The sequence below is a fragment of the Aegilops tauschii genome, chromosome 2 (assembly GCF_002575655.3).
Source record: "Aegilops tauschii subsp. strangulata cultivar AL8/78 chromosome 2, Aet v6.0, whole genome shotgun sequence".
In the NCBI taxonomy this organism is placed as follows: Eukaryota; Viridiplantae; Streptophyta; class Magnoliopsida; order Poales; family Poaceae; genus Aegilops; species Aegilops tauschii.
This window is the reverse complement of record NC_053036.3, coordinates 644,692,857-644,716,801: the sequence shown is the minus strand read 5'-3', so window position 1 is coordinate 644,716,801 and position 23,945 is coordinate 644,692,857. Positions and strand designations below refer to the sequence as shown.

The following is a 23,945-nucleotide window of genomic DNA, read 5'->3' as shown; positions in this document are numbered from 1 at the left end:
GATTTTACAAGAAGGCTTGGTGCGGAAAAGAAAAGAGGGCGGCCTGGCCCCTTTTCTTCTTATCATATCACAAGGGCGCGGCTCTGTATGGTATAGTACTGTGGAGCAAGTCTGGGAGTCCTTTCCACTCATTGAGGATTCTATCTAAAAAAGAAGGTCAACGGGGGAGACTACTTTGAAGTCCGGGCTGAACAAACTACTTCTCCTGCTACCAAAACAGAGAAATAAGGAAATAAGATGGATTCGTCTAATAAAATACCCAATGCCTGTAGTTGAAGAATTGTTGGATGAGTTATCTTGTGCTGTTTGGTTTACTAAGCTGGATCTGAGAGCTGGTTACCTTTCAGTGTTGTTTATTGTTCACAGCTGGATTGAGCTCAGTTGAGAGTGTCATGCTCTGTCAATATCTGTTGCAGGAGTTGTCATTCTCTGTTACTAGAGTTGTCAATCTCAGATGCAGGAGTTGTCAGTTGCAGCCATTCTCGCTGTGTCAAGCTTGTGACTTGCGTTGTATCAGGTTGGTAACAGCTTGTATCTCGATAGGACTGAATGTAGCCAGGAGTTGTCTTAGGTTAGTCTAATGTGCCAAAACGTTAGTCAAACCACCTAGGTTGTGTTTGTTCTGGAGAGTTCAGCTAGTCCGAGTGATCTGGGTTATCCTACGTTTTATCCCTGTTTCGATCTTTTTTTCGACTATAGGGGTTTTGTAGCAGCCCAGCAGCATCCGTGTGACAGAGACTAAAGACCCCCCCCCCCCTTTTAGTACCGGTTCGGCACGAACCGCCACTAAAGGCCCACCACGTGGCGTGAGCTCGCGCCGTGGTATGGGGGACCTTTAGTACCGGTTGGTGTTACCAACCGGTATTAAAGGTATTTTTTCTTTGAATTGTTTTTTTGAAAATTTTGGAATTTTTTTTGATTTTTTCAATTTTCTGAATTATTTGATGATTTAGTCTCTAATCACCTCTCTTAACTGCTCAAGTGTGGATCACTCATTCCAAATCATCTAACTTCCCGGCCGGTCACCCATCCTCTCACTCCCCCATCCTGAGCACGCTTAACTTCGGAGTTCTATTCCCCCTACTTTCCAAGTCTACACTTGTTGTTTTCCTGACAAATGTAAGCTGTCAATCCTATTAACCCTCAGCAGTTTAGCTTGAGCACTAGGTCACACGTTTCACCGTTTGAGTTTGAAACTATTATTCTAAAAAACAGTAATTATTTAGTAACACTAATATTTCTTGAATAAGTTTGACCATAGTTTGACCACAGTTTGACCATAGTTTGACCAGATTTGACCAAAATTAAAAAAATTGAAATAATTATTTAGTAACACTAATATTCTTGAATAATTATGTAGTAACATTAGTACTTCTTGAATAAGTAGTTTGACCATAGTTTGACCAGATTTAACCAAAATTAAAAAAACTGAAATTTGAGCATATCTTTTTTTCCTTTTAGAATTTGAGGATTCTAAAAAATGCAAACAGGCCGTAGGCTGTCAAAATCGGATGCGGAATTTCGTGCTGAATTTTTTGATATATTATACGTTTTTTCCGACATCGTATGCAAAAGTTATAGCCGTTTTACATTTTCCCTACACTTTTTGTAAAACATGTCCAAATTTAAGTTTTCAAATTTTCCTAAATAGTAGATGTAGTAATATAACTACCTCTCGAAGGATTTTATTTTTTGAAGTTTTTATCATTTTCTTTTGATTTTTTCAAAACTGAAATGGCGATACACATGGGGGGTAGAGTTTGAAAATTGCGCTATAGTCCCGGTTTGTGTCTGCAACCAGGACTATAGGTCAGACCCCTTTAGTCCCGGTTCATGGCACGAACCGGTACTTAAGGTTAGCCCTTTAGTACCGGTTTGTGCCACGAACCGGTATTAAAGGTGATCGTGGGGCCCCGGCCTGACGCCAGCCTCCCACCACCCCTTTAGTACCGGTTCGTGGCACGAACCGGTACTAAAGGTTCAACACGAACCGGCATTAATGTATAGCCGTTCGAACCGGCACTAATGGTACCATTAGTACCGGGCTAAAATCAAACCGGAACTAATGTGTCTCACATTAGGTCCTTTTTCTACTAGTGCCCGTACAGGATCCGGAGAGGCGGGGTTTCGGAGACCTGCTCTCCTGTCAACCATGTACGTGGTGGACAGGATGGAGTCGCCGGCGGCAGCAGCAGCAAAAGAACGATGGTGGGCGTGCGCGTGGAGCAGGTGTGATCTGTTCGTGGTGGCTAGAGTTAGGAGACACCGCACACTTATATAGGCGCAGCCGCGTGGAGAGACATGGGCTCGACCCGAGCTCGGCTCGGCTCATTCCCGCAACCCGCGTCGCGCCGCGTCAAGGCGTGGGATGGCATGGCGGCGGAGGAGGAGTGCGCGAGGGCCTCTTCTATTCTCAAGCTCCAATAGCATGTAGAAGAGAAACCCTTATGAAAAGGTCCAACTCCTTCTCCACTAGCGGGGATTAAACTTCCCACTACACCTAGTGCCACATAGCCCACATGGGCCCTTAGAGATTTTCTAAAATTGTTGGATGGGCCTAAAGCCCACCCCATATTTCAACATCATGGGCCGCAAGTTTTTGCTTCTTCTTGTTCTTGCTCTTTGGTATGGAAAGTCTTGGCTGATTTGGTTTCTCAGGGAGGAGCATGGAGCAGCCAGTTGTTGCTTCCAATGGCAGCGGCAACATCTTCAGTTTGGGTTGTGGCTAATTCAACTTTGCAAGCTTCTTCTCCATCTCTTTCCAATTACATCTTGTTGCCTGTTGTTCATATATTAGTTTCAAAGTTTTTTTAAGGTCTTGTAGCTCACCAGGTTGTTGCTCTGTATAACATCTCTCTACTACTCTTTCTTCAGCTCATAGGCATTGATTGTGCTCTTCTCTTCTTACTTGCTTCTTCAGGCCATTGTAATACCTACTGTACTTTGCATTTGAGCTGAATGAAATTGGCACCGGTTGGTACCTTTCCTTGTTCAACAAAAAAAATTAGGCTTTTGGTGGGGGGGGGGGGGGGGGGGGGGCTATGGTCCCCCTAACATATTGCCAGAGGATGGAGATTCCATGCATGAAAACAAGGGAACAACTACTCTTGGTTTTCTTACCTGTGTACGCCATGTTTTCCCACGGTCTCTTCTCTAGTTCTCTTGCCTTATGCTTTTGAGCACCCGTTCACTCGCTTCCCGCGACTCCTGGACTCCTGTTGGTTATTGATAGTGCTGAAAATCTGGGTGAACTTCTTTGTGACGATCACATTGAAAACTTTCCGTATGTGGTTTTTTCATTCTGTATATCTATTATTTACTTGACCGATGCTTGCGCAATGCCTTAATTTAACTTTTCATGTCTATGTTTTCCAGTTTGAAATGAGGGAACCTGAGATGGGTCAGATAGTCTTGCAATATTTCAGTTGTGGAGAAAGAAGCAAAGGTTCTCAAGGAAAAGAGTGAACATGAGCCCCGTGTGAACATTTATGCTAGTCGTTTATTTTCTTGATAGTATAAGAGTTTATTGATGCCTATTAGTAGTCTTAAAATAAATTCTTTACACCCAACGGGATTACCTTTCCCATGTCCCTGCTCCCTCTCAATGCCTTAATCTTCTTCATCCTTGCTAGGTTCCATAGCCACTCGTGCTTCAACGGCTCATTGATTAAGAATTAGTGTGTGGACGACCAACTGCAAGAGATGAATGACAAGGTCAAGAACTCTCTCTCCATAAGGGCTTCGGATGGATCAAGGTCAAGTGCACAAAAGTAGTCGATGGGTTTCAAGATCAAGATCAAGGTCAGCATACCACCTTTGACCTTTTTCTTGGATGCTCTTGTTCAGAATTATGTTGGTTTCATGATTATAACCCTATTTTTAATAAATATTTTTTAAACCTCCATGATGAGTTATCTGGAAAGGATGTGCATCTTTTGATAGTTGCAACATGTTGCAGCAAAACAATAGTATAAATTGAGAGGTAAAGCGGACTCCTGAATTGCAAATACATCTATCAATCAGTCTACCTAGATGGACCAACGTAGCAGTAGAGGATATACTGGAGCCAAGAATGCATCCGTAAATCCTTGGGAATGCAACTGTGCTTGAGGGTATGGTAGTAAATCCATGGTCATATGCCAACATTTACCAATGAAATCCATTCGTTCATTGGGCCTGATCATACCAAGGTTAATAACGACGACATCAATCAGAAGAGGATGTTTGTGAAACAACACTTCACAGAGAAAAGTTTTGTTATATTCTCACTTTTTTCTTATGAATAACTGTGCTAGGGCTGGTGGCGCTTCTATACATACAAGTCGATGATTGATGGATCAGCTCGGTGTCGGTGTGCCAATCCATCGATATTTCGTTTTCTCGCTTTGAAGCTTTCTGAACTACTTAACCAGGGTAGTAGTGAACTGATTTCTCATTGATGAAATTATTGTAATTATCCGTTTCTATTTATCAAAATAAAAATCGTGTGGGAGACGTATTAATATGTTCATTGGCCGCTCATCTGATCTTGTATGTGTATATATTGTCAGTATGTATGCAGTGAATCAGTTGAGAGTGATGATGCACTGCAAAGCTTCGGTTTCCTTCCTTTTGAAGCTTTCATAAACCTATTAAGGATCAGTTAGAAGGTAGGCAGTACAAACTACAAAATAAGGTAATAATGATGAACTCATATAGTGCTATGTGGTACAATTTCAGTAACGGAGCTTGGAATTATTGTCTTTTCTATGCATAAAAGAATAATGCATAAGGATATTATTTCTTCGTTCTCACTAAGTGTCCATTATACGGCCGCATCCTATGATATAATCGCATTCTCTTTCTTGCTCGTCGCACATTTGCTTGGTAGTCGTTATTTTGATGTTTGTTTTTTTTTCATAAATTTGGTTACTTCCACCCTTTAGGAGAAACTCAAACAAATAATCTACTAACTTAGAATATGGGCTCATGTGGCGTGAGTTCAACGAGGGTTGGGGCAATAGAAGGAAGGTAAAAGTGGGCGAAGGAAGATGTGTGGGGTCATTGGCGTTGAGCTTGCATGTGGTTCCCAGAGGGCCGGCAATGAGCACCTTGTCGGGCTTAAACTCATTCCTAATAAGGGTGAGGTAGCGCCCTAAATTTGATGTTGGACAAGGTGATGGTGTCCGATCCGTGGCAAATTGATAGGAGAGGGGATGCTAGGTAAGCGGAAGTACAAGGAGAAGGGAGATGACAGTCATGAAATCTGTTTTTTTTTCATGAAACAATTAATGGTAGAAAGAAAAGGGAAATGATTCAAAACAGTCGGCTCAAAAAGAATGCTCCGTCGATCGCGTGCATCACCATTCGATTGTGCTTGATCCTGCGGCTAGGACGTGCTTTACTGGGATAAGAGATTCGTTCGGCACATTCACTACAACACCCTCAACCTTATCTCTTCGCTCGTCTTCTTCCTCCTCGAAGCTCGACCGCTTCGTCCAAATCAAACATCGAATCCCCCTCAGTTGCTCCCCCGCAGCTCGTAGAGCTGCGACGCGAGCTGCCACCATTGCTGTTGCAAGTTGTTGCTGTCACCAGCGCTGCAAGGTGTGGTGGTCTATGCTCTTATCTGTCTTCTTCAATAGATCACCACCTCCAGAATCCTCGCTAATGATGGCTTTTCCCACGTTTGTAGAACCCACCATGGATGCACCTCCCTCCCACAAACTAGATGTCCAACTTTGTGGCCCGCGCTCCCCCAAGCGAACGTGGGGAAGAGAGATGCTCGCATGGCCGGCAACAGATGCTTCAAAGCTAACAATTAGGTTCGCAGCATGACAGATGTTGCATTACTTGGGCTTTGCAACATGGGTTGTGTTGCGATGGGGGCGGGGGACGAATCGAACGATGATAGGGTTCACAACATGGGGTGGGTTTTCTCTCAAAAAAACATGGGGTGGGTTTCACAAATGGCTAGTGTTGCAATGGGTTCACAACACGACCAGCGTTGCAATGCAGGGAGGCAAATCTAACGGCCACATCCGGCAGCTAGGAGGCAACCGATAATTCTCGGTTATCAGTCGGAAGACGCATAGCAGCATCCTAAAAAAAACACGGAAGTACTATTCTGAGCTCGAGCTCAGATGAGCTCTATATCTTAGCCGTCAGCTCACACCTAGATTCACACCAGCTTTGGTATATCTCATCGTATATGAAGTAGTATATGCTGCCTTTTCAGAGCCCTTGGCCCACTCAACCACCGCTTTTAATGCGAACGTTGTCACCGCCCGCGAGGCGGATCAGAAGCGACCGCACTACATGTCCCACGGCTCAGAAGTGAGTCATCTAACGGGATCCATCCAACTGAGGCATTTATTGTGGCAAACCCATCGTCCCTTCCTCCCGAAGATTCGTTCCCCTCTGTCTCCATCTTCTTCCTCTTCACCAACAAGGGCATTCAGGTCTTCAGTCCCTGCGGCTCCAAATGGATCGTAGTCGCCAGTCCTTTCTTCACCACCATGATCCGCCTCCATGTAAGCCTGCAAGCGCGGCTGCTCTTCATATGATTCATCTTCATCTGAGACCAACCCAGCGACGTTCGAGAAGGAGCTCTGTTGCGGACGCACAAATGCTTCAGATAATCAGGGGTCGGTCGGATACTTAATCAAACTACTAATGCATCCAAAAAGATTCGCATGTAAACTTTTGGTCACCTCAAATGATCCGTAGGACACCACCAAATCTGCAGTGTCTTCGGATTCATTTTCTGCTACCTGGTTCACACAGCTCTTCCCCCCTGAAATCTGAAGACATACCACTAGCATTAATCAGAAGAACCAATAAAGATTAGCCAAGAAGAAAGCAGATGATCACTACAGCGTACCTCGTTGATGATCGCCGGCAAGGCATATCTGGTGAGCCATGTGAGTACGGAAGCAAATACACCGCTGCCTGATGCCTCCATCTCCTTCTCCGCTCAAACACAAGCTCGCCGGCGTCATGGGGCATTTACATGGGGGATTTTTTTACATACGAAAACATCATGCCAAACAGTTTACCTGCTGTGAAGCATCGACGGCCGGAACTTAGATTACAATCCAGAAAACAGATAGCGAACGAGAACACATCTGCATCTCTTTCAATATTCAGGAGTGTACAAGTTTTCAGATAACGAATCAGAACAATTCAGCCACTCCCGCTGCACCAAAAGGCCAAGGTTTTACCGTCAAAAGCATGCACACAAATTCATCAAAACCTGGGGACAAGCCAACATTTTGAAACAAAAGCAGTGACACAATCTGACATACTCCGTATATAATATTACTCATGCACTGTCTGAAAACTAACCACGGTCTGATCACACTGAAGCTAAAACATGATACCTACATTCATATGCCTCAATGGCAAATAAGATAACTGAAAGACATCATGAGCCACATCAGCTTCTACATTCCATTTGCCAGGTGCCAGCCTTAGTTCCATTGCTTTATTATAATTATTTCGTCGGTGCCCCTCGACGCCACAGTTCTTGCATTTGGCAGGCTTCCAAGGTTGCTTGGGGACATCACCAGGGTCAGGGCATGTACTTCGCTTATGCCCTTGCTTTCTGCAAATCGTGCAAAACCTAGTCCTCTTGCTTAGAACTTCATATGGAGCCTTCTCCATATTTGTCGTTGGCCGTCCCATATCTTTCTGTTTTGCTGGAGCCAGTAGTCCTTCCAACATGTTGCTTGTCCTGGACACAGAATCATTGTCCGCTAAATCAGCAGTACCTCCATCGACGATCATGTTTTGTTCCACTTCAACTCTTTTTTGTCTCATCCTGGACTAGCACGCCCGTCATTATCACACTCTGGAAATGATTGTTGACTCCAACAAACAACCCGAAAGGCATATCATACAGGTTGGTCCTGTATGTGGTGTCGAATGTTATCACGTCTCCAAAAAAACGTGTACTGCAACCTTCTGCTACCAGTTGCCCACATAAGGTTCTTGATCCTGCCCTCAGTGTCAGCCTGAACCCGGTATGTGAAATGCAGATCCTTGGTTCCAATGTCTGAAACGATCAACGATCATGTTTTGTTCCACTGCAACCATCTCCATGGGGCTCTGATTTACGGCACCACTGTCCGCCAGTCTGGCCAAGACCATCCCTAACTTCTACATAGGGTACCATCACTATCAAGTTGGACTTGAACAACTACAGCAACCGATTGTAGGCTTCAACGCTAGTGTCGCCCAGCCTGACTAGATCCATGGCGTGCAAGTACATCGTGAGGTGTCTGTACGATAAAGGGTTGTTCTGTATGCTGTCCTTTTGGTATTGTATCAAATGAGGTGGCAGAACGTCGCAAGCATCCCTCGTACATCTCTTCACTATATGCTTAGCTGGTATTTCTTTAGCCCTAATGAAATCGAGCACCTGCACAAAACATTTTTTCCTGATTTCAGGCCCATGCTTCATATGTGATAGCTTCGAAATTAGATATACGTCATTCACCAAACGCAGACACTCTAACATACCTTCAGTACATGGCTACACAGCAGGCCCATGTGTGCAAATTGCCCACACTCGCAGTCGAATTCATTGCCCAAGCATTGTAACCTTGTATGAAATTTTCGACCACTTCTCTCTTTTCTCTGCTTCACTATAGGTCGCGATGTATGTCTTATGTTTTTGAATCTCTTCAACCTGATAAGCCCCGCACTCATACAAAATGTGTCCAAAATGCTCAAACATAGCCCTCGTGTATATCTTGCTGGCGTGCCTCTCCACTGCAAGGTTCGCTCTCAGTAGTGGTCTCCCCTGAAATTTTGACACCCATCAGTATTAAAAATTTGTTTCTTATGCAGCAATGGGCAGCCAAGCCAACAGTTAAAACATAATCCCTCCGTCCCATAATATAAGAGCGTTTTTGACACTAGTGTAGTGTCAAAAACGCTCTTATATTATGGGATGAAGGGAGTACTAAAAAAGAATAAAATAAACAGACAATATGCTTACAATCCTAGTTCGTTTCTCCTCATAGTTCTCCTCAGACTCCCTGTCAAACTGAAGCCTCATATGGTTCACACTGTCACTCCTTTGTGTGCTAGTCATCTTCGCACAAAACACACCCTTAAAAAAGGCTTATACCATTTATGCCTAATCTCAAAAAGCTGTGTCATGTAAGGATGTGTTCTTAGCTTGTATTTGTCAAGCAACATTTCCCATCCTCTCTCAAATTCATCTACTGTCAACATGTGGTTTACCACCTTAGGCCTCGTTTGACAAGAAGGGTTTTCAAGTCTCTAGAGGGATGGGGATTTGAGGGGATTTGGTGGATCCCTCCCCTCCACCCAATTCCCCTCACATCCATTCATCTTCCTAAAAAAACTCGTTTGGTAGGCGGAGCATGGAGGAGCCGTGCGCTGCCGCTGCGCTCGAGGCCGGGCTTCCGCGAGTCTCTCCACGAGGGTTCTGAAACGCATGGGTACAAGAGGATTGGAAGGGACCGGAGGGGGGTGGGCTGTGCAAACCCCACGTATCAAATGGGCCATCGGGGCTTTATGGGGTTTCTGACCCTCCTAGGGACTATCCTCTGAAAACCCCCTCAATCCCTCCATGTCAAACGAGGCCTTATGGAATTCTTCTCCGAACTCGTTTTTTTGGTGTACAAAACTCCCAACGACTCCTTTGCTTTTTATTTAGCACATGCCATTTGCACCACCGATGAGTCGTGTCTGGCATGATGCTTTTGATAGCTAGCTCCATTGCACGATTTTGGTCTGAAAAAACAGATACACATCAGTTCACAACTATCGTCATCCACCCATACCATATAAACATCTATGAACCTACTCAGACGTTCGTAGCAACAGAAAAACAAGTTTCACCTGTGAGTATGGTGACTGGTGGAGATCCACCCATCATTCTGAGGAACTCCAAGAATAGCCAGTCGAAACTCTTTTTTGTCTCATCCTGGACTAGCACGCCCGTCATTATCACACTCTGGAAATGATTGTTGACTCCAACAAACAACCCGAAAGGCATATCATACAGGTTGGTCCTGTATGTGGTGTCGAATGTTATCATGTCTCCAAAAAAACGTGTACTGCAACCTTCTGCTACCAGTTGCCCAAATAAGGTTCTTGATCCTGCCCTCAGTGTCAGCCTGAACCCGGTATGTGAAATGTAGATCCTTGGCTCCAATGTCTGCAAAAACTTCCACTGTCTTCCTCACATCATCATCCGCTTGGTCCCTGTTTATCTGCCCACACAGATTTCGCAATGACCTTTTGGTGAAGGGAACATTCTCCATTGAACCGAAAAAGCCACCTATGATACTATAAACCTTGCCCAGATTCACATTGTTTTGCCTGAGTTGCTTTATGAGATCTCTCAGGTACACGTCAATATGCTTATGTGATGGCCAATGGATTTTGTCAGCAAAATTAGGCGAAAGTGAGTGGTTATGATTTTCTCTATGCTCTGCAATATACCGCCCGTTGTCTTCTGCCCGTAGAAGTCCACACCAGCTTTACCCTGCATCAGGTTATGTACAAACTTTCAATCAGCTTCTAAGATGAAACTTGTACTCCACTGTATGTGATTTACTGACAACAAATATCTCACAGCAACAAAATGTACTCACCAAGCAGCCACAGACTATTTCCTGTATGCATTTTACCCACTCCACATTTGGCTGACTCTTCCCGTAGCGAATGGCAAAACATTTTTCCCATGAATACAGATTATAGAAGTCATAAGCCTCGCCCAAGGAGTCAAATGTAGTGCCAAGAACATTTTCAGCAGGCTTCTCTGCAAAACATCTTACAACCTTCTCGAACGCACTGATTCGATTCGGGACACGGTGTCATGTTTGGTGCAGCAGCACCAATCCTCAGACTGCAAACACCAGGCAGTAAGCATGAATTATCTGAATGCATGGTACAAACTCCTCTGAACACACAAAGCTATAGCTGCCTGATTTCTTTACTGCAGTCCAATTTTCTTTACTGTAGTCTTTGCATCGCTGATATCAAGGGGTTTCAGTTTAATTCAGTTTGCTAACTACTCTGAACCCAAAAACCTATAGATCCCTGATTTTTTTTAGTTTTGTCATTTTTATGTACTATTTTTTTCATCAGTCATCACTCAAGGAAGCTTTTCATTATTTTACTCTCAAGTATCTGAATGCAGTGAACTTACTCCTCCCAACCCAGACAAATAGAGCTGCCTGATTTTTTTACTGCAGTCATTTTTTTCTGTTCTAAAATCTTTGCATCTCGCACATCAAGGAACTTCAACTAAATACAGTGTAAAATCTACTCTTAAACCATATTGCTATAGTTGCCTTATTTACTCACTGCTGTCAATTATGCTTTACTAAGAACTTTGCATCTCCGATGACATAACATTTTTTCATCTGAATGTTAATTATGTGAATCAAGTTTAGTTACTTATCTGAACCCACAATACTATAGCAGCCTGGTTTCGTTACTGCTAGCAATTTTCCTTAATTAAAATCTTTGTATGTCTCATATCATGGGTGGTTCAAGTAAATGCAGTCTACTAAATACTCTGAATCCAGAAAGCTATAGCTGCCTCATTTCTCTACTAACGTCAATCTTTATCTAGTGACATCTTTGCATCTCTGATAACATAAGGAAGCTTTACCACTGACCTTTGCATCTCTGATTCCATCGAGCGCCAGGGGATTCCTCTTCCCCGTCGAGAGCTCGGACTTTGGAGGGGAGCTTTTCCTTCTGCCGCTGCAGCCTCCGCCGCCGCCAAGATCTGTGCTTCGCCGCTCTCGGCCGCCATCTGCTGCTCCGGCAACGCTTGCTCCGCCACCACACCGCCATTCACAACTACATGGGGGAGGCACCAGACTCTCTCCTACCCCCTCAAGAAGAGCAGATCTAAATCATGGGGAAAAGCAAATCGTAGTCAAGAAGCTAACTCAGATGCGCTAGACAAGCTCGAAGCATCCGCGTACCCGCCGATCGGCTGCACAAAAAGCTCCATGGATCGCCGCCGCCGCTCCGAATCTCTATCTCCCACTCGTCGCCTTCAAACCACCACTCGCCTTGCAAAAGAACACGCTGGACCCTGCATTCAATTTGACTCAGGGCCGGCCGGACGGTAAAGCGAACTTCCCGATCCACGGATCAGACGGCGGCTCCGATTCTGATCCATGGAACAGCTCCCCGGCGGCAAACTTCTGTCATCCCGATCGTTAAACTTGGCCCAGTGTACACCGCTGCCGCGTACGTATTTCGGAACAGTACTCGATTTCTGGACGACCAACAGCGGTAGTATAAAATAATCGCACACATCCATAGGCGCCAGCCAACCTGTGGATAACGAGAGCATTTGAGCTCGTGCACAGTTACTCCGCGTCCAAAAAAACAGCCTTTCTTTTGGAAGAATAGTAATAGTAAAATAAAAATCTAAAAAATAAACTGGAAACAAGAATTGCCCAGAAATAAAGGTTGGGAGAACACAGCTCACGTTGGATGTGAGATGTGCGGCCCAGATTAATCTATGTCTCCCCTTCTTCGTCCCGGCTGCCAGCACAGCTAGGGTTAGCGCGGCGGCGACCTTGGATCCAGGCGATTAATGGCGCGGCGGTGAGCTCCTGCGTGTTCGCCGGCGGGACTTTCCCTTGTTCCGGCGAGCCCGTTGGGAGAGGCTTCTCCCCATTCGTGCTCCCTTCTCCGGCGCCGCTACTCAATCAATAGGTACCTCAGTTCGAATCCCTGTTAAGAATTGATGGCCGCGTTCCTCAATTCCTTGGAGAAAAACAGTCACGAGGGTGATTGCTGAATGGAGGCTAGGATTTTGGTTAATTATCCAGTTCCAATCCTACGATCACCATTGCAAAATTTTGAATTTTCATATGAGCGGATCCCCATTGTAGTGTATAATGTACTGATGTTCCTTCAGGCCGACTTTAAATATGAAGTAGCTTCAGGTTGCTGGTTTATTTATTCTTCTCCCAGCCAAGGCTAGTAACCTGTAATGTAAGTCAGAGTTACAAAAATAAAAAGGGAAAAATCCTGTGTTGTAAGATACCTGATATAAGTTTGTTGCCAAATTATGTTACCTGTTTTGTCCTAGAACAGAGTTGAGTTGGCGGGATTCATGATCACAATTGCTCTCTGAAACCAGTGATAATGATGCTTGCTGAAACCAATGATAAGGATTGCTTGCTGAAACGATTCACCGTGAGATTTATCTGGTTTGTACTTCTTTGCTGCCACGCAGATCGATCTATCTATCGGATCCACTCTGATGGAGAAACAGAGCAGCCAAGAACTTTCGATCGAAAACAAGAGCGCTGGTTTCAGTAGGGTGGAGAAACAGAAGCTGGCAGAGATTCAACTTCAACTTCTACCCTATGTAAGGATCGAGATGCCTTATTTATGCCGGGTATTACCGACTCTTTTAAAAAGCACAATCTTAGCAAGGGGAGCGTGACATTTGAATTTATGCCACAACTTGAATTCTTATACTCATTACAGGACGTTTTGCGCGACATACTGTCACGGTTGTCGATCAAGGATGTCGTGAGGATGAGCACGCTTTCTCGTGAATGGAGACAGCAGCAGATATGCCACCCAGATCTGGTCTTCACCAAAGACACCTTTGGCATCAGTACTGACCCAGATCCGGACTTCACCAAAACCATTAATGCCATCATTAGAGACACGGATACTAAACGAGCATCCTGGACTGCTGAATTCATCGTCAATGTGGACAGTGTATTGCGCCCACTGTGGTCTACTTCCACTACAACTACGACTACGCTGGACAAGTTTGCTATCGAATTTGGTCTCCTCAGAAAGCATAAGTATCACATTGATAGATGGGTTAACTTTTCCATTGCGTCAAGGGCCAAGTACATTGCTTTCGATTTCACGTTTGATATCGATTGCGTTGGCCCTGGATGTGACCAGTACAAGGATGTTTTCCCGCTGTGCAAGCTCAGCGGCCCAAGCGGCTCTTGTGTCACATCTCTTGTTCTGGGCTATGTATGGTTAAAGCTGCCCCCCAGTTTCTGCGGTATCACAAACCTTACGAAACTCACACTAAAAACGGTGTCCATCAATGGAGGTGATCTCCAGCGCCTGTTGCTAAGTTGTGCTCTTCTCGAGCATATAAACATAGAGTGGTGCTCCCCCTTGTCAAGTTTACGCATAGGGCAGGAACTGTGCAGGTTGCAGTACCTGCGTGTGCGCCGTTCTGAACTGGAAATGTTAGAGTTGCATGCTCCAAATCTTACCAAATTTGAGTTCGACAAAGATCTCGCACAAATTGTGCTCAGTGATTGCTTGAGGTTGTCGGAGGCAACCTTTTTATCAAACATGAGGACTCAAGAGTTCAATGATTATGATTTCGATGACTTGGCCTTCACCTTCACCGAGCTTGCTCTTCCTTATGTGCAAAAACTATTTCTACTTTTGAATTTGGACCAGGTCTGCTCTAGAAAGAAGTGCTTTGTTTTACTTTATTTAAAATTTTGCTATCACAAAGTTTAATTATTAATTTTGTATCCGTGCACTGTTTCTCTTCCAGGTGCTAAGATTCAGTGAAAACCAGACTAGCTTCATCAATTTGAGGCATCTGAACATGAACCTTGAGATCGGGTGGGATCCATATGATGATAGTTGGGCAATAGGGTTTATTCATCTTTTGCAATTATCACCTCTCTTAGAAGAATTAGAACTGCATGTAAGTAATTCAACTGTTGATTATGAAAAAAAATCAACACATTAATTAGGATAGTTATGTCTGTTGCTTCTGTTTAACCCCTGCCCCCCTGAAGAATATTTATAGTGAAATTAACGGATATATGTGTGTGCAGGTTGGTCGTGATAGATTTTGCCCTCCTACTATGAGGATGGTGACGGCTGTGCAAGGGCCTCTGCATCATCACCTGAAGAGTGTCCACATGTCTGGATTTTGTGATGTATTGGGGCTAGCTGAGCTGGCGCTCTACATCCTTGGGAATGCTACTGTACTTGAACGTATGGTGGTAGATCCAGTGGCGTATGCCGAGACTCTTCACACTGATGATATCTATTCAGTCAGCAAGGCTGGTATTATCGAGGGGGACCATTACCACGTCGATCAGAATAGGATGTTTGCAGAGCAAATCCTTGGCAGTGAGGAGTTCCGTCATATCGTCACCATTTTGTGAAGTACAATGCTGGGGCTGGAGATACTATTTATATATGCCAACGATTGATGGATATGGGCGTGGTGGAAAAAGGATCGATCGGGAGCTTTATGAAGATTTATAATAATACTCAGAAGGGAAGCATTCATGTACAAGCCGAATGACTGGATGCAGTAGTGTGTGCACCAAAATTCAGTGTTGTCTGCATTTTGGTTGTAGTCTGGGTTAACTATGCTTTCGGTCTAAGTTTTTGTGTGTGGCTTTGCTATTATGAACATAAGCAGTTGTTAGCAATTCTAGAGTAACTGATATAATGTGCTACACTGTCAGTAATAAAATCATGGAATCATTCATCTCATCTCATGCATGGTCTGTGTATGATGCTGTCAAGATTCAGTGTTTTCCTTGCTGCAACTAATCTTCCCCCAGTTCCTTCACAATACTACATTCTTCTCCGAACCAAGAAAATCAGAGAAGTCGCTCCTTCTAACTACATAGAGATTCTAGTAGTTAAGTTCTAAATAATCACCCACTAATTCACCCTTCTAATTAACTGCAAAAGGGATCTCAGCAGAGAAATTTTAGTGAGAGGAGAAGAGGGAATATGAAGGGAGTTCTGCATATTTTGGCCTATAAAGAGTTCAAATTTTTTCTTGCTTGAAAGAATCGCAGACGAAGTTTAATTTTATAAGAGTCTCAGAATATTTTCTTGTCGGTTAAAAAAAGGAAAATGAGGGGACAGAGCCAACCATTAAAGCAGAACATTATCTTAATGTGCAAGAGGGATGCAACCCTTCCAAATTACTTGCCACTTCAAACTTTTTCACTTCTTGAAAAACAAGAAATTAGCAGCTTCTCAACACATACACTTGCAGTGCTGTAACTATATAGGAGCTCCACAAAAGGAGAGGGAACTGCGTGCAATGCAACCATGAAGAAATCCATCACTTCAGCAACATTACAGGAAATGACAAAAATGTTTGTCTTACAAGAGCCAATCTAAGACTGTCTAATAAGTATTCATAAATACTTCCAGGCTCATGACATTATTACAGAACCTGTCGATACATACATATCGTTCTTAATTTGTTTCTCCTTGGGACAGGATATTGATCTCCACACTTCTTGCTGGGGGCTATTATCAGTCTTACTTCCTTACCTTTTTGGGCAGCCGGCATCCATTATGCGCGAGCTGCGTCACATCATGGACGTGCATGATAGGAGACGGGGTTCTCACTCTTTCACCCCGGAAACCGTCTGCAAAGCCCATGATCACCTTCTTCTTCTTCCTGAAAAAGGAGTATCCTTTCACCTTCACAATGACAGACTTGAGGCCAATCTTGCTGGCAACTCGCCCCATGTGTTCCCCTGTTGCTTCACCAGCATACCGAGCAAGACGAGACCGCCCCTTTCGATCCTCCAAACAGCCAGCGGAAGCCCCAGCCTTCCTGTTCCCCTTGACGTCCGTCACGGTCACAAAGGTCTTCTTCCCCTTGAGCGTGACATGGAGAACGTCCCTCTTTACTCGCGGTGCCCCTGCTGGCCGCAGCATTTCCATGTTAAACCGGCCCGACCTGCCACCACCGGCTGTGAATCCGTTTCCACCCATCCTGGCACCACCGGGTGTGAATCCAATTCCACCCATCCTGCTATCACCGGCTGTGAATCCAATTCCGCCCATCCTGCCATCACCGACTGTGAATCCGTTTCCACCCATCCTGCCATCACTGGCTGTGAATCCGTTTCCACCCATCCTGCCATCGCTGGCTGTGAATCCATTTCCACCCATCCTGCCACCACCTGCTGTGAATCCGTTCTCAGCAAAGTGACGGGGAAAACCGCCGTCAGTCTGGTTCCGTGCTTGCATGATGAGGCGGCTCATCGGATCACCGGCGTTCGCGAGCTCCTGCAGTGGGCCCTGCAAAAGCACAAATTGAGATTCAAATCGTATCAAGCACCAGATAACAAGATGGACCGCTCTGTTCATGTCTAAGCAAAACTGGGTAAAAAAGCAGGAGTATATAGCAATGCGGCTGTAAGAATTAAGATCACACAATAAGATTCATGGCCATAGTAGCAAGATTTGTGGTCAACAGCATCAGCAGCACTGGACTTAGTTAATTTGGTAGGTTAGTTGGCAATGGCAAAGGGGCCGGCACCCTTAGAACAGCAGTAGAACACCTCCGTTTTCTTCTTCTATCCATTCCCCATGAAATGAAATTACATCGCAGTTGAATTGGTAGGAAGCATGCGCACACTTGCCCAGCTGACGAATCTATCATACCTCTCTGTTTCAGTTCAAGATTCGATTCAGTCTACCTAGTTACCATCGTACTGCCAGTTAGATGGATCTGGATCGAGTTTCTTGCCGGGAAATGCAATGGAAGGGAGGGATGGGGAGCTGGTGAACGTACCTTGTCAGTGGACAGCAGCCGCTGGGCGCCCGGCGAGGAGAGCGGCCGTAGGAGCGCTCGGCCGGCGAGCCCAAGCGCCCTCGCCGCCATCGCCCTCTGCTGGGCCAGGAGGAGGACGAGATCCGGTCGTGGCCGCGGCGGCGGCAGGGCGAGGCTGTTGCGAAGATTCGAGTGCGTCTCTCGTATGGCTTAGGCCGTCTTTCCTTCTTGGGCTTTAACTGGACCTGCCTACCGTTTAGTGCCCACATCAAATTTTCTGACTTGTCTAAAAAAAAAAAATCAAAATTTCTGACTTTTTTTTACTTCCAAAAAGGTGAGCCGAAGGGGGTTAAATAGGGTGACGGAATGAACCAGAGGTGATACTCCCGCCATTTTTTCTGGGGACGCACGCGTGTTGGTGCCATCCCCGCGCTTGCACAAGCCCTGTCGCCGTGTTTTCTCTCCCTGCATGTAGTGAGTCTGGCTCCCCGGAAACAATCGACTCAGGCGTTCCTCGAGCGCTAGCCTGAGATGTGCTTCAAAGTTTGTGTGGCCCACTTTGACAATGCAACCCAGCTAACCAAACGGGCCAAATTTGCTCCCAAGAGCTTGCATGGGGCTTGCGAGCAGCCGTACACGCCCCGAGGGGACCTCCTATACGACACATTTTGCGTCAAAACAACGACACGACGCATACGGAAGCCCAACTGGGTTGGCCCATTGGTAGGCACCCAAGCGAATGGCACTATAATCAAATCGGGGCAGCGTAAAAATCCTAAAATAGCGGTTCACTCTCATGGGTTCGAACTCCTAACGGCTCGTCCTAGACTGCTTGTTGCTAGCCACTGAAGCTGGTGAGCATTCATGATTTTCTGTAGTGCGGAGACTTTATGAACTGACACGAGAGGCAGATCAAACATTTATGAACTTTTTCAAACATTTCCTAAAAATTAAAAAAAAATTCTGGAAAAGAAAACAAAATTTGAAATACTAAACTTTTTTGGAATAAGTAAACAAAAATTGAAATTTCGAACTTTTTAAAAGCATGAACAGAAAAAATGAAATTCTAAACATTTTTTGTAATTTTGAAACATTTTTTGAAAAAAGTTAAGTTCTGAAATATAATAACTAAAAACATGATTTTTGAAAAACTTCGAACAATTTTTAAAAAGGAATTTGTTTTATAATTTTGGACAAATTTTAAAGATTTAATTTTTTTAATTGGAACAATTAATAAATCTCCAAAAAATGATAACGTGGCAAAATATTAAATTATGTTGTTTAAAGAACCAAACATATTTTGTAATTTTTAAACAAAATTTGAAGTTCTGATCATTTTTTGAAAATTGTGAATTTATGGTAAAAAATGATAAAGATAAAAAAAAAGAAAAAAAGAAAATAAAAAGTAAAAACCAGCTAAAATGGTTCAGGGACCTTCTAGAGGATTCCTAAAACCGATAAAAAACCAGCCGAGGTTCTTATAACCGGAAAGAACCTATGCACACCGCTAAAATGGGTCAGCTCAATTGCTCAATATGTCGACCATACCTATGCGAATCAGTAATACTTGACAAAGAGAGCATCACATAGGGTTTTTCCTCCCCAAGCGCAAGCCATGAGCCGTAAACAGCGAGCCCGCTATTTAATTGTGTGTGATTTTTGCATGGCATTTAAATTATGGATGTATCTAAAATTAAAAATACGTTTAGATATATCCATTTCTACGACAAGTAATTCCGGACGGAGGAGAACAGTACAAGGCAAAAACATCCGTGCAAAAAAAAAAGGCAAAATATCAAAGACTTGGCGCGCGCACACCAAATCAATCCCAGCCACAAATGTAGATCTTCTTGTACCTTCTCTCGTCAGACTTTTTATAAAAGAGAAAAAAAAAGAAAAAAATCCCACGCAATATCCACAACACCACCTCAAGACAGCAGCCACCACAAATCCACGAGAATGCAGCCATGATCGGCTCCTTCCTCCCCCTCCCCACCACCATCACCACCACCTCCGGCCGCCCCCTTCCGCCCCGCGCCACCACAACGACCCTCCCCTTCCCAACGACCCCGCTCCGCCTCGGCCGCCGGCAGATCCGCGTCTCCGTGTCGTCGTCGTCGTCGGAGAGCAACGAGGAGGGCGTGGGGAGCACCAACGGGTCGCTTCCGGGGCTTCCCCCCGTTGGCGAGGAGGAGGAGGAGGACGACGAGTCCTGCCCGGTGGAGTGCGTGACGGAGTTCAAGACGGACGAGGAGTTCAGCCGGTTCCTGGAGCGGTCGAGGGCGACGGGCGCGCTGGTGGTGGTGGACTTCTTCCGGCCCTCCTGCGGCAGCTGCAAGTACATCGAGCAGGGCTTCATGAAGCTCTGCAAGGGCTCCGGCGACCACGGCTCCCCCGTCATCTTCCTCAAGCACAACGTCCGTCCCCTCCCCCCTACACCAGCAAATCTTGATTAGTCAAAAAATTATCTTATTTGCATCTGAAAGAGAAGCTATGCATGCTTGCAGGTGATTGACGAGTACGACGAGCAGTCGGAGGTGGCGGACCGGCTGCGCATCAAGGTGGTGCCGCTCTTCCATTTCTACAAGGCCGGGGTCCTGGTGGAGTCCTTCGCCACCCGGGACAAGGAGAGGATCACCGCCGCCATTGCCAAGTACACATCACCTGAGTAAGCACGCATCACACGCACCAATCCATTATTTATGAGCCTCTAAACTGATAAGATCTCCTTGATAAATCGCCTACACATGCTTGCCTTGGAAACTGTTTTTTTATAATGCTCCTTGGAAGCAGTTAGTGAAATGAATGACACATGAATCTGCTCCTATGAACTAACTAATTCTCTTAGTATTAACCAGTCCATGACAGTCTACCTGAAGATCTCTGTATTTCCCCTTTGCAGGCAGGAGCCTGAGACGGAGCCGGAGGAGTAATTTCTACTCCAAATACGTACATACATCAAGAGCCATCTAGCTAGCCTGGTAATCGAGTGGTCTGCCAAAGCTAGCTAGTGAACCTGCATTGTAGCAGGAAAAACTGGGATTGGTTTTTATAATAAAGCAGAGCATATCATGAAATAGTTGTATGCAAAGGGATCCATGTAGAATGGTCGAGGATAGATCCTGGTTGATTACTCAATGCCATTCCAGATCCAGCGACCCCCCGTTGCAAAATTTCAGTAGTTGACCTGATCATTTCAACACCTGAATTCTACTCTGTTTTTGTCCTAAAACAGAGTTCTATTCTATGTGTTTTTTTGCCTCAGAACAAATTAAGTTGAAATGGTGTGATTCATGATTGCTTGATGAAAACTATAGGGACACAATGCTTTATCTAGCTTGTGCTTCCTCGCTTGACACCGATATATACTCATATCTATAATTGTATATCGGCGTAACCCCCATGGACAAACTAGCTAGCCAAGAATGCTTCAACAGAGTCACTAAGAAAGCGAAGGCTATTTTTATCCGAGTCTTAAATAACAGTTTTAGGAAGGAGTGTGGCTATTGCACATGTAGCACTAATGGACATGATGTTTTGAGTGACATATTGTCACGGTCATCACTAAAAGAAGTCGTGAGGATGAGCGTGGTTTCTATTGACTGGACATGGCTCAAGATATGCCACCCTGACCTTGTCATCTCTGGTAGATATACAACCAGGATTACTAACCGGGCATCCATGATTGCCGAATTCATTGCCAACGTGGACAGTGTATTGTGCCCACTGTTCTCTACTTCTACGACAACTACCATTATGTTGGATAAGTTTAGAGTAAATTGCACAAAACCACCACTTTGAGAGCTAGGTTTGCAGAAAACACTACGTTACATTTTCGTGACAGAAAGCACCATGTCTACCGTAAACATTTTGCAAATAACACTGAACGGCGGATTTAACTCGGTTGAGCACGTTTATGACAGCTGGGGCCTTTTTTTTGCCTACGTGGCATAACATTTCGTGTCAGACCATTTGTGATCAAAATTTACATACTAGTCCTTCAATTTTACAAAGACACCCCTGAATCAAAAAGTAAAAAAGCAATTAGACCCTGCAGAGGTTGGCTTCGTGGGGGCAGGCGGGGAGGAGGAGATGGACGAGGACGGCGCACGGAGGCGGGGGAGGAGGAGATAGACGAGGACGGCGCACGGAGGCGGGGAAGGAGCAGGTGGTGCTGATGTGGGGCTACCTCTCCGGCGTCTCGCTGCAGCGCTCGCTGCTGCTTCGCCCCGTGCCCGTAAGGCTGCCCCCGGCGGTGGCCGACGACGCCTGGAGGGATGTCTGCGGCTGTGGGTGCGGCTTCACCATGGCCATCTCCGGTGACGCCTGACGCTCTCGATTCGCCATGGCCATGGCCATCTCCGGTGATGCCTCGCGCTCTCGATTCATCACGAGCTCATCAAGGAGGGCCACCGGATCTGCGCTGCGCGAGGGCAACCGCGACGGAGGGCCGCCAGATCTGCGCTGCACGGCGTTGAACACCTCCTTCGTGCAGGAGGCCAAACCAGGGCAGCGGCGTGGTATCCCTCGCCGGATCCGGACGAGGTGGCGGTGCTCGGGTCGGATCCGACGCGTGGGGTGCTTGTGGCTCACCGGCCAGATGTTGAGGAGTTCAAGCGGCGGCGGCGGCGATCTTCAACCATGGCGGCGGCGGCATATGGTAGTGCAGGGAAAACACGAGAGGCTGCGGGCGCAAGGGGGGCGAGGGGGGAGGGCGGCATAGTGAAGAATGTTAGGGATGTTTTCGCATTTTGACCTTGTCTTTAGCCTAACGTTATGCCACGTCAGTGAAAAGCGGGACCCGTCTGTCATAACCGTGTTTAACTGAGCCAAATTCGCCGATCAGTGTTTTCTGCAACAAGATTACACAAAAGGTGGTGCTTTCTACCAAAGAAATGTAACGTAGTGTTTTCTGCAAACCTAGCCTTTAAAGTGGTGGTTTTGTGCAATTTACTCGATAAGTTTATCGTCAAATTTGGTCTTAGAGAGTATAAATATCATATTGTCAAACTTTTTCACCACGCCAAGGGCCAATCATATTGCTCTTGATTTCATGCAAGGGATCGATGGCTTCGGCTATGAACACAAATACCACAAGTATGTTATGCCACTGTGCTATCTCAGTGGCCCAAACAGCTCTTCATGTGAAAATTGGTTGGTCTGGGCTATGTATATTTAGAACTACCGATAGATTTTGTGGTTTCACGAACCTTAAGAAACTCACAATAAACAAGGTATCTATCAACTAAGGTGATTTCTAGTGTATGTTGGTAAGTTGTGCTCTTCTCAAGAGCTTAGCACCTATTAGTTTGAGCATGGGCTTCAACTTTTGCTGCTTCCAGATCCCCTAAGAGCAGAAGCCCAACCAAATAGCTAATTTCACGCCTGGGCTTCAGAGAAGCATCTCTCCAAATTGCATTATGGAGCAAAAGCCCCTCCAGACCAGCTTCCCACAACCCCACCGGCTTCTCACCCCTCCCGCAAAATCATGCCATCCAACTTCTAGTTGTTTACAGTCAAAATGCCACCGGCCACAGCCATATAAAGAGGCAATGCTTATCGAAATAGCGAGTGTCAAGCAGGAGCCCAAGGGGTCCTATCTCGCTACATGATCGCCTTGGTGTGGGCGAACCCTATTTGGCCCATAGAGCGGTGGAACAAGGGAAGTCACGCACGGCTCTCAATAACTATGGAACGCCCCACTTCTGCTTTCTCCTTCTGTATGGCCCATTTTGATGGTTACCTCACAAAGAAGCACGTTGTGCTAATTTATATTTGCTTGTTAATATATTGTTTTTCCTTATCAAACTTCATGAATATTTTGTTCGTACTTGGTTTATATTCGCATGTGTTCGTCCAAATTAACTTTGGGCACTCCCTTTGCGTCCCCGCCAACCCGGCATTTGTGCACAACTAGACTTGAATTATAGCAGGCTTATATATACCGATAATGAGCTAAATATCACCTGGTACTTTTTTGGTGTTGAGAATTACCAGTATCACTACTCGTGAGTGTTAACTTTTGTTTAGCCCAACTCGACCATCCCGAGGCCTTAGGTTAAAAAACAAACGAGCCAGGCCCAGGCAGGTTAATTTGTTGAAGATATGATCTTTGACCGGTAATTTTTTTTTGAACACGACCAGTATTTGATTCCTGAGTCGTACGAGCGTTGGTGTAGGCTAGGGTAAAACAGAAACCTACCAATCTATCGATCTACCAGGATCGAGATCGATCGATGTCTTCGTCCTCGCTTCGCAATGGTCCACCGGCCATTACCACCGCCAGCTCCGGCGACGTCTCGCTGTGGACGACCCTGCACGGGGATCTGGTCCGCCTCGTCGGATGGCGGGTGCTCGCCGGGGACCTACTCGACTACGTCCGCTTCCGTGCCGTCTGCCGGTACTG

At 45.4% G+C, this 23,945-nt stretch overlaps 3 protein-coding genes and 1 non-coding gene across 5 annotated transcripts; 2 read left to right on the top strand and 2 right to left on the bottom strand.

The window, feature by feature from the left end:
• Positions 1-6,081: 6,081 nt before the first annotated feature.
• On the bottom strand, positions 6,082-12,290 carry LOC109768354 (uncharacterized). 2 transcript variants are annotated; one of them, XR_006670877.2, is made up of 10 exons: positions 11,961-12,290; positions 11,646-11,883; positions 10,614-10,867; positions 9,856-10,504; positions 8,984-9,747; positions 8,503-8,785; positions 7,038-8,401; positions 6,863-6,946; positions 6,693-6,782; positions 6,082-6,590 (listed from the first exon to the last, which is right to left on the bottom strand). It is a non-coding gene; the product is annotated as an uncharacterized protein (transcript). The 2 variants fall into 2 exon arrangements; XR_006670876.2 differs by having other exon boundaries at positions 6,863-8,401.
• Positions 12,291-12,475: 185 nt separating this feature from the next.
• On the top strand, positions 12,476-15,504 carry LOC109768346 (uncharacterized). Its single transcript, XM_020327077.4, has 5 exons — positions 12,476-12,705; positions 13,232-13,366; positions 13,489-14,442; positions 14,543-14,698; positions 14,832-15,504. The coding sequence occupies exons 2-5, from the start codon at positions 13,259-13,261 to the stop codon at positions 15,165-15,167; spliced, it is 1,554 nt and encodes a 517-aa protein (XP_020182666.1). The 5' UTR covers positions 12,476-12,705; positions 13,232-13,258; the 3' UTR covers positions 15,168-15,504.
• A 566-nt stretch (positions 15,505-16,070) lies between these two features.
• Positions 16,071-17,758, bottom strand: LOC109768348 (uncharacterized). The gene is made up of 2 exons (XM_020327078.3): positions 17,561-17,758; positions 16,071-17,064 (listed from the first exon to the last, which is right to left on the bottom strand). The coding sequence occupies exons 1-2, from the start codon at positions 17,648-17,650 to the stop codon at positions 16,294-16,296; spliced, it is 861 nt and encodes a 286-aa protein (XP_020182667.1). The 5' UTR covers positions 17,651-17,758; the 3' UTR covers positions 16,071-16,293.
• Positions 17,759-19,447: 1,689 nt separating this feature from the next.
• LOC109768349 (thioredoxin-like 4, chloroplastic) lies at positions 19,448-20,850 on the top strand. Its single transcript, XM_020327079.3, has 3 exons — positions 19,448-19,956; positions 20,047-20,207; positions 20,442-20,850. Exons 1-3 carry the CDS (start codon positions 19,507-19,509, stop codon positions 20,470-20,472), a joined length of 642 nt encoding a protein of 213 aa, XP_020182668.1. The 5' UTR covers positions 19,448-19,506; the 3' UTR covers positions 20,473-20,850.
• Positions 20,851-23,945: the final 3,095 nt, after the last annotated feature.